Raw genomic sequence first — 10,974 nt, forward strand, 5'->3', positions numbered from 1 at the left:
ATATAATTCGTACAAAGCTGTCAAACTAAACCGTATTTCAGTAGAGATTTACATCGGTGTAGTATAGAATTCTCTATTAAAAAATGACATAGATATACAATTTCCCTTATAAGTTTCATATTTGTATACGTTTCAATTGAAAAATTGTTTTAAAAGGCGGGGAAATTTGTATTTAAATCATTGATGTAGTTTGCGATTATAATGTTTACACCCGCATATGCGACATACCTCGTAGTAGTTGTAGTAGTATTGTGTCAAGGGATCGTCTTGAAAGTTCAGAGTTTGCGCAGAAACTTACTAGATACAGTTATTCATAATTTGAGTGCCTCGCCTCCTCCCAACGAAAAAGTTGGGGGGGGGGGGGGGGCAAAACGCATTTTGCCCTCCCCCCCCCCCGAAAAATAAGCAGCAGTAAAGGAGTATAAAAAAATATTACAAAATTAAACTAAAAAAAAAATAAAAAAGATAAAACCAGACTAGAGGTCTAATTGAATGACATAAAAATAATCAGGAATTAAAATTTCTAATCATTCTGTATGCCCTATATTTATCAATCGATGAATTTGTATTAGCAATACGCGTATATCGTTGAAATATTGTGAGAGGATGGGAAAGATATATATATATATATATATTTTTTTTAAATATATTATAGGGGTGAGAAGACATGAGCCCCTGAAGTCGTGGGTACTGATGGGGGTTTATTTCTAATTCGATACCGGTGATTTACAATTGTTGAGGAAATAACATGATTTTCTGAGATTTTTCTCAATTTTTTTTGTAAATTACCTATATTGTATTGTATGGTATGCGTTTGTTGGAAATTACAAATTCCCAAATTTACAGTCAGGCAAAAGATATGCTTATTTAGAAGCCTTCAAGCCAGGGCCTGCAGAACGGCGGGGCTCGGGGGCTCGAGCCCCTCTCAATTTTGACAAAGGATGTTTAGGAGAAAAAGAAGGAAAGAATGAGTGACCTGAAAGTGAGCTTTCAAAATATGAGCTTCCTTTGCCCCCTGGACTCTGTCCACCATGAGGGCCCTAAGGAGAGCTCCTGGATGCTCATCTAACCATAATTAAATACATAAAACCCCTGAGCCGGTGCATGCTCTGCCCCCTGTACCCCACCAAGGGCCCTATATGCTAGGCGGGCCCCTGCATGGATGCTCATCTGAACTAAATGCCTAAAACCCCTGAGCTTCATGGGGTACAACCCCCTGGACCCCCCCCCCCCCGCCAATTAGTGACCTGCCACCTGCCACTCCAGTGTCACAAATGAGGTATCTAGATCTGCTTATCTGACCGTAATTCAATGCCTAAAAACCCTGAGGTTCCGTGGGCTCCGCCCTTGGCCCCCGCCGGGGCAAAGCCCCTGGACCCCACTGGACCTTACGCTCCACTCACTTCGCTCGCTACGCTCTTCCTGATCAATACTCCACTTTGAAAAACGTTCCCCGGGGCCTATGTAACAAGTTAAAGTGGTGGCATGATGCAGATTTTTCTTCCCCCCAAACTACGTTTTTGCTCATTACGCCACGGACTGCCCCTGGAAGGTGATCGAGCCCCCTGGAATGTTTGCCTCCCCCCCTCCCCATCCCAAACTGCTTCCGTCGCGTCTGTCTGTCATAATTTAAAACAAAAGAAAACAGAGAGAGAGAGAGAGAGAGAGAGAGAGAGAGAGAGAGAGAGAGAATGCAGAGGGGGTGAGGAAATGAGAGCGAAAAATGAAAAGGAGATGACAGGGGAGAAAACAGGATTCATTATGACCGCATGCCGCACGTGCCCATGCTCCGCCAATATAGCCAGTATACATAATGGGCAGAGGTACATCAACATTCTCAAGTTTATTTAGAGTCATATAGGGATATTTTACTTATCTTTTTAATTTGAAACCAAGCAATACTAAACAGTTCACTACAGGTATATGGGGTGGGAGCAAGGCATGACGAAGGGAATACCGAACGAGGGCCCTTTTTCTTACTCCAAATTCTCGATCAACGGGACAAAATAATAATAAAGCACCCCCCCCCCCCCCCATCATGTCATGCATCCCCTTCCGATCATTCCAACGGGCCGTGGTCCCCTCTTCCACGTCTGTAGCCAGAAAGCCACGATGTCCGGTCTTCCGAATTCCATCGATACAAATAATTAAGATGTCAGTCCGATGTCAGTCGCTTGGTAACTGCGATGTTTTACTAATTTTCAAATATTTATTCATTCATTAAAATTTATTTAGCACTTGTGGGATGAATCCTAGCTGATCATCACGAATGTTGTTTATCATAGAGGTGTATTCAAAATGAAACAGTCCAATCACAAATAACCGAATCAAACAATAAAAAAAAATCAATGAATTTACATAATACGAATATAAAAATCAAAAAATCAAATGAAATACACATCAAATTTCTGTATCATTTTCTAGTTTTACCTTTTTAGTTTTAAAGAAGGAAAGATCAATACCCGACAGGTTAGGGATACTAATAGATCCAGATCGGGTTCATATACTTTGCTTAATTTAAAATTAATTCTCATGCACCACTAAGTCAACATGGAGCCCCCCCCCCCCCCCGCCGCCCCACCCCCCCCCCCCCCCTCCGGGCAACTGTAATGCTGCCGTGATTTATATTTGAACTTGATCCGTTCCTCAATTTATTACAGAAGGCCTATCAACTGCCAACTTACCTTTTCTTTCCTTTCAGTCTCGCTTGTAGCTAGCTTTCAGCTTACAGCGATAGTTTGTCCATTTTTTCTTTCTCCCCCTTCTCTCTCTCTCTCTCTCTCTCTCTCTCTCTCTCCCGCCCCTCTCTCCATTTCTATATCCCACGTTATTATCACTCTTATCGCCCTATTATAGTCTCTTCTCCTCATCACCCTTTATGGTTATAGTTATTAATTTGTACTTAAGCGCCTTTAACGAACATAATTATCTTGTATTAATCTATTATTATATATCCAGGCTGTTTTTTGGTCTATATGATATTGGTCTGAGGGACCTGACCTCAACAAGCTAAGCTTTTCTTAAGGTCTCCTCATCTTCTTTTTTTTCTCACTTAAATGCTACTCTACATGTTACAAATTTGTTAAATTGTATTACACTCATGCTAGAAGAAAGACAAATAAACTTGAACTTGAACTATCACTGTGATGATCTTTCCGATCAATCTTATAGGAGGGCGGGGCCAAAACGACTTTGCTGCAAAAGTACTGTTCAATACAATGAACGTGTCTGAACGCAGAGAGGGAAATGGCGCCATCTAACACGCTAAATAAAGTTTTATAGTCAAAAGAAGGAAACACGAAAGATTATGTATTTTATTTATTTATTGCAGATGCGAAATAATCCAAGTTTTATACATACGACTTGTTGATTCCTCGAAACAGACGCTTATGTTTTTATATGTGCCACGTCTTTTATTGCTGTGTTATATCTTTCTAAATGTACTGTTCTGTTTTACCTTTTTGTGTAAAATGTTCATGTTTATTCAGGGCCCCAAAGCATGGAAGACCACTATGTATATTGGTGAATGGGTTACCCTGACAAAAGATTATAAATAATTAAATCAATCAAATTCATCATCATTGATTTCACATCTATAGCCGACGGAGAAACCGAGAGGACATGCGCAGGTTTTTTTTAATTTTTTATATATATATATATATATATATATATATACTGAGAATTATAACAACATCAGTACAAATACGGTCAAACATAACTTATTATGTTGTTCATTGAAATGGAAAGTTATATCGTTTACAAAAAAATGATTTATGCAATAATCTATACATATAGCATTCTAGATGTAATCAAAGTTTGGACCGGGGAACAAATGTGATTTTGTTTTTCTTCAAACATGTTGCGTGTGACATGACATACGCCCGAATTTGAGACTACACAAATACACGTGGCCAAAGCTGCGCTTGGCTACAAGACTAGTCTCTAGCTCTCTCTACAACGGCGTCGTCACCTTGATTGACCTTAAAGTTAAACTAGACTAGTATCACTAGGGCCAGGCCTATCAGTTTTGAATTGGCTTGCTTGGTTGATCAGCCTTGCCCTTGGCCTTGGAGCTGCAAAATGTTATGTTAGAGTGGGCACGAATTGTTGATCCACATCGTTCCAAGATTTGAAATTTGTTGATGAAACCTGGCGAACCAGGCCGGTCACCAGCGGCAGATGCCGAAGCAACGTAAACAAGCGGGTACGGGTATGAGCATAGCCTTTAAACAAGGCCACTTGTCTGATAGACGCCGAGCGACTAAAACGAGACTAATCGCGCAAACCCAAGTGAACGCGAGAGCGAGGAGCCCATCCTAGTGGCCTTTATCAATCTGATTTGGATTTCTTATGTTAACCATTGTTTCCGACTAGAATTCGCTCCAGAAAATGGAGCGTTCATTCAGCGAACGTATCCTCGCACGACGTCAGCATAGTAGTATCCATCACACACACACACACACACACACACAGTAAACTCTACGTAGTGCGAACATGGACCTACATGCTATGAACTATTACGTACGTGCTAAGACCACTGACCTCTACATGGAACGAATCACGAACGAAGCCAACTGGGAGATCGCCGTTCTGATTGGTCAATAAATCCAAAGTAGGCGTATTGGCATGTTATCTATGAATAATTCATGCGCAGCAGTGAAACCCACTTTTCAAAAGGCCTCGTGACGTTCCGTCACTCGGTCGCGCGTTCACTCCGGGTATCTAGACTCATCTCAGCCGCTTAGAGTCACGAGGCCTTGTCAAAAGGCTAGTATGAGCATGGCTGCCCGAACTCGGATAGCAGATTCAGGGGGAGGGGCTCGCAGCCGGGAAACTAAGCATGCTAAGTCTGGAAACGGGGCGCAGTCTCGCAATAATGAGACGCAATCAACTTCTAAGAATTTCTTGGTGTTTCTTTTGACCTCTCTAATCGTTAGTGTACCACTCATGCTTTTGTGGTATCAGCACGTCCTCAGATCTGCAGTGAAGACTCCTCTTAGTGCTCCTCTCACCATCGCTAACGATGCCAGTTCCGCCGCCAACAGTCCCGGGCGATTTTGGGGCACCTACCGCCCCGGCGTCTACTTTGGCTTAAAAACACGCTCTCCGAAATCACCTGTTGCGGGACTAATGTGGTTCCAACAACCTACCTCGCCTAGTCAAAATCCAGATCTCAAATTCAGGCATACATGTGAACAAGGGGATGGGTTGGACAAGTATGGCTGGCTTGAACATGATGGAGTCAATTTTGGAATTCAAGATATTTTCGATGGTCCACTTCAAATCAAAACTGCATTTGCCAAAAGTGGAGGTGGTGCCCATGGAGGAGACTGGTCAGCTTCTATTTCTGCCCGATACAAAGATGGAGTAGATGCTGTAAGTAGTTGGTTAAACCTAGCTGCCTCTTACCTAGTAGTACAAGTCAATGATCTTGTTTGTGCTGAGTTTATTATTGAAATGAGTAATGTCTGTAATTGTAAGATTATATCTGCACAAGAGTAAAGTTAGATACAACTGTCAATATTACGTCCTACTGCACCTATTCAAAACAAGACGAAAGTTAAGATTAAACAAATTACACTTCATGATCAGGAGCTAAACTAGACAAAGTCTAAAGACAGTTGAACAAGAATTTTCAGTTTGTAGCTTTTTAAAATATTAACTCATTAATTGATGATCATGTTTGTATTAAATAATTTTCATTGCCTAGATATATATATATATGTTGTGATGTTGCAACGAGCATACTGTTCGGCTTTGTACTAATCCTGTAGTCCTTTAAATCAGATGGACATTTCAAAATTACTATGTAAACACAGAAAAGAATTACTAGTACTGAAATCAGGGTTCTGCATGGTCATTGAAAATGACCAAAAATCTCTCCAAGTCAGGGAAAGTACCAGAAATTGTGAGAGGAAGGCAGAGACCATCACAAACATGCAATAATATCACTGCATGGTATTCTAGGCCGCTTTGATGCCGCAACCCATCTGGTCATGGAAAAGGTCAAAAACGAGTCATAGAAAATCGTGGATAGTCTTGGAATATTGTACTCGAATGTCTGGGGGAACCCTGTGAAATATTTAATAATGATATTCATTTTATTTAAACATATTTGTGGCTAAACCCAGTAAATAAGATGGATTGACCGATCTGTAATCGAAAATTGATCTGTAATTGTTTTTCAATTATAGATTGATCAATCAATCTTATTTACTGGGTGTAAGCCACAAATATGTTTAAATAATTGAAATTTCTCCCAGGAAGCATTACATTTATAAAAGATGTTCTTTTTGTATCATTGATCCTGCAGGCAAAGGAGAAGAGTGCGCTGAGTCTCCTGTTCTACTTTGCTCTGGATGGTCAGGGATCCATTGAGCCAATCTTGAATGGAAACCAACTGCAGGGCATCAAGGGTACCACTGAAGAACTTGGGAAGTTTGTTCTTCGCTTCCCGCAATCAACCAAGGTCAAGATGAACAACTACCTGGTGTCCTACACACCGGGGCTCCACGCCATCAAGGACCTCGTTACGCGTCGGTTCAAGTATCACAAGAAGAAGACCCAGCTTCTTGGTCTGGTTGGGAATGATCAGCAAACGATTGAAGCGTCACCTGACAAGACAGCCAACATCATCGTGTATCAGGTGACTGTGGCACCTCCATACATCATGGATGTTGTGTTCGAGTCTGGAAGCAAAATGAACAGGGGGAAGGAGCTTGCCGGTTCAGAGTTGACAAGTCTCGTGCAGAGTTACAGCGACGATTTCAACAAGCTGTTTGAAGAGAAGTTTAGTTTGACTGGGAAAGGGTACGGACCTTCTGAAGTTGCCTTTGCCAAAGCAACAATGAGTAACATGATAGGAGGTATCGGATATTTCTATGGGAGTTCAATTGTGAAATCAAAGCATAATACAGAACCTGTGGCTTACTGGGAAGCTCCTCTCTACACTGCAGTGCCTTCCAGGTCTTTCTTTCCTCGAGGTTTTCTCTGGGATGAAGGGTTTCACAATCTCTTGATTAGCAAGTGGAATCCATACATCAGCATTGACATCATAGGCCACTGGCTTGATTTGATGAATGCAGATGGTTGGATACCTAGAGAGCAGATTCTGGACTCTGAGGCCAGGAGTAAAGTGCCTGCCGAGTTTGTAGTGCAGCAAGATACAAATGCTAACCCTCCTACATTTTTCCTTCCCCTCCAGTCATTATTAAGAGATGGATCATCCGTCATCCCGAAAAAAGAGTTCGTCTCATTCCTGAAGCATATCTACCCCAGGCTAGATAAATGGTACCAATGGTTCAACACAACCCAGTATGGTCCTGTCCCAACATCCTATCGTTGGAGGGGTCGTGAAAGCAAGACAAATCGTGAGTTAAATCCCAAGACACTGACCTCCGGATTTGACGATTACCCTCGAGCCTCGCACCCTTCAAATGAAGAACGGCACATTGACCTGCGTTGCTGGATGGCATTGGCTTCAAGCGTGATGGTTGAGATTGGCAAGACCATTGGTTTACCCTATGCTCACTACGAGCATACCTTGCAGCTCCTTACTAACAATGCTCTCCTAGATAAGCTCCATTGGTCCCCAAAGGCGAAGATGTTCAGTGACTTTGGGAACCATACGACCCGAGTCGTCTTAGAGCGCCCCCATCCACCACCCCGTCAGCCAGGTCAACCACCGGCCCAGCAGATGGAGATGGTTCGTGTCGTCAAATCCAAAGTCGGACCCACCAACAAGTACGTCAATTCGTTTGGTTACGTCAGCCTCTTCCCATTCCTTCTTCAGATCCTGGACCCCAACTCTGACAGACTCGGGAAGACTCTCACCGACATGAAAAACCCAGATATACTGTGGACCAATTACGGTCTTCGATCCTTATCAAAGAGCGATCCCTTGTACATGAAACACAACACAGAACACGATGCACCATACTGGCGCGGAGCTGTGTGGATCAACGTCAATTACCTAGCTGTGCGTGCCTTGCATCATTATGCCAATGTACCCGGCCCTTATGCCGCTACAGCTAAAGAGATGTACAGCGAACTCAGGGCAAACATCATCAATAATATCATAAAGCAATATAATAGGTCAGGATATGTGTGGGAGAATTACAATGATATATCTGGGAGAGGGCAAGGGTGTCACCCATTCACTGGTTGGTCAGCTCTTGTTGTTTTAATGATGTCCGAATCATATTAGACAATTGGTAATAATATTGTTGCAAAATTTGCTTTCTAAATTTCTGAAATGATCATTTCCAGATATTTATTTGTGTCTTGATTTTATCCATTTCTAAATCAAAATTATGTTATAGAATTTGAATTCATCATGTGATGTGATCTTTTTAATCATGAAACTTGCCCAAACTGTTCTCTGCATGGTGATAAGAAATGACTGATGACTGATGAGAGCCAGAACGGCATTAACTATATGAGTTAACGCTTTTCTTGCTCCAAACAGACAATACCGGTATGTGTGTTGTATTAGTGGGTTGTACTAGTACATCTTAGGTCCAGTTTGAAGATAGCATTGTTTTCTCTTTTGTTTGGAATTTAATATATCGAAGCTTACTTTTTCAATGTGTAAGATAAATTCTGGATACATGCACTAGTTACTTGTTACTAGTAGCTCATCAAAGTAGACACAGTCATAGACCACTGGAAGTGTTTGGTCTGTACTATTGATGTTTTTGTTTGTTTTGTGGAATTAATTACTGTGGAAGGAGCCTGCCCGTTGAAATTTGATAAATTTAATTTTCAGACCCATTATAGCTATAAGGAGCAAGATGTGTATATATTTTGGTCAAATTTTAAAATTCAGATTTCATTGTGATAGTACTTGTTTAGAGCTGTGCAGTGTTGGTTAATTTCTATGTCTAAATCAGTTTGTTGATAGCTGTATTAGAAGCACGTTACTACGTCCCTTCACATGTAGTTTGCATATGAAGTATGTTATCCCTCGACCCTCATTCTGCATAAATGTAGTTTACACCATACTTGTGCAATTCTAATTGCTTTTCTTTTCCTTTGCATTGGGTTAGTGTTGAAAATTAAGTGGTGTCATGGAAAAGTGAAGTGGTCCGTTCACTTGGTTTTTAATCATGATGTCGAGGATTTGAAACCCAGCCCAGCACCAACGTCCTTTGGCAAGACATTTCTTTGCATTTGGCACTCTCCAGGTGTAAACGGGTACCTGATATATGCTTGAACCCTATTAAAAGTGTATTAAGAGTGAATAAGCCAATTTTCAGCATTCTTGAAACCCCCAGTATGTGATGTAATTTATATGATTAATTTTATAGTCTGCATTATTGTGGTATTGTCTGTGAAATTTCACTCTCCATAATTTCATTCTGTAATTGCATTTCAGCTGACTCTATGCCAGATTTTATCTGGCATTTCTGCCTTGCCATTCTCATTATTGCATTGTCACAGCTAATTACAGCAGTATTTGATTCATCATTTCTTAAGAGAAGTACATTAAGACAAACAAAATGTCCTACTTCAAGCTTAGACTGTGTAGCTGGGGTATTAAGATGCTACTTTCAGTTTCACAATGACATTCAAGCCAAAAGTAAGATCTTTACATCTCCTTGAACATGTTCTTACAACGCCCAAACATAAGTCATTTACATAAGCCATTTACATAAGCCATTTACATATTAAAGCTTAAATTTAAACATGAGATCCAAAGCCCACTGCACACTACACTATAAATGCACAAGTTACAATTCTGCTCCTTAATATTTTTATCATTATTTAGAAGCTACATCAGGAAACCTTATTTGTTTATAGTTCTATTGTCATTTCTTTGAAAATTGGATCACATGAAGATGATTATATAGTGTGCGGTGGGCTTAAGACATATAGTAGATTATGTTACTTTTCATTTCCTGGTTTTAGGTATAACATTCTCTTCTAAATGTAAATATTTTACTAATTCAGTTAAACCTGACCTGGGGTTCTAAGATCATGTTTGACCAAAAAAAAATTAAAATAAGAGCTCAGATAACTTCCTTTGATAAACCCAATTTTGGACAAAAGCTTGAAACCAGAGTCAGGTTTTAATGTTCACGTTACGAGTATGTGCCTTAGTGTTTAAAGTGTGTATAGAAATCATATTTGTTTCGAGCCTAGAAGGGCATTGACCTTACATTGTATGTTAAAGAGAAATTCTAACTTGATAGCAAACTATTCTAAAGAAGCATACTGGTGAAAATTTGAATGAAATTGGATTTGTTTGAATTGATGAATTTTTGAAAGTTGCGATCACTGTAGGTATGGGCTCTTCCAATAGGCTGAATGATCCTAAATTGGTATCGTCTTTGTGATGTTGTGGTGATCAACTTTTCCATCTGTTCCAACAAAAAAGTCACTAAAATGTCAATTTTTCAAAAATGTATGACTCTGGATGGTATTTTCATATTAGAGGACTTGTAATAATGTACTCTCCATAATTTATTTTGAGTAGTGGCCGAAGTGTGGAGGTACTACATAGAAAAACATGAATTAGTGATATTTTTGTACACAACAGGTAGAGTTATCCATAACTATATCACAATGAACTGACAAAATTGCCCAAATTGTAGTGATCTCATATTTCAAGCATTTATAACTCATACTGTAGGTCTGATTTATATCAAATTTTCACCATTTGGTTTTTCTGATTTTTCTGCTTCTATTGTAGTGAACTCATTACAAGGGCTGGATTGTCCATCAAACAATACGAGTTTAATGCATTATTAGCTCTCACCGGACATTCTGTAAGTTTTGTTTTGTTTGCTTGTTTGTTTGTTATTTGTTTTGGGTGTTCTATTTTGTTTTCATTTCAATTATGATGTGGAGTGTACTGTACATGTTAATCGTTTTGGTAATTGTACATGTATTTGAATATTCTGTTCGTTTTAGCTCTATTGTGCAGTGAAGGTGCTTCAAAGAAGCTATATTCTTGTAAAAGATCACAATAAT

General features: G+C 40.0%; 1 protein-coding gene across 1 annotated transcript; it reads left to right on the forward strand.

Moving 5' to 3' along the window:
• The first annotated feature begins 4,777 nt into the window (after positions 1-4,777).
• On the forward strand, positions 4,778-10,489 carry LOC115924219 (mannosyl-oligosaccharide glucosidase-like). Its single transcript, XM_030986142.1, has 2 exons — positions 4,778-5,376; positions 6,314-10,489. The coding sequence occupies exons 1-2, from the start codon at positions 4,780-4,782 to the stop codon at positions 8,204-8,206; spliced, it is 2,490 nt and encodes an 829-aa protein (XP_030842002.1). The 5' UTR covers positions 4,778-4,779; the 3' UTR covers positions 8,207-10,489.
• Positions 10,490-10,974: the final 485 nt, after the last annotated feature.

This window comes from Strongylocentrotus purpuratus, unplaced genomic scaffold (genome assembly GCF_000002235.5).
Source record: "Strongylocentrotus purpuratus isolate Spur 01 unplaced genomic scaffold, Spur_5.0 spur5_scaffold_15, whole genome shotgun sequence".
In the NCBI taxonomy this organism is placed as follows: domain Eukaryota; kingdom Metazoa; phylum Echinodermata; class Echinoidea; order Camarodonta; family Strongylocentrotidae; genus Strongylocentrotus; species Strongylocentrotus purpuratus.

Coding starts and splice junctions, on each gene's coding strand:
- LOC115924219 (XM_030986142.1), top strand. CDS start 4,780: ATGGCTGCCCGAACTCGGATAGCAGATTCAGGGGGAGGGGCTCGCAGC. Junction 5,377..6,313: donor ACAAAGATGGAGTAGATGCT/GTAAGTAGTTGG, acceptor TTGATCCTGCAG/GCAAAGGAGAAGAGTGCGCT.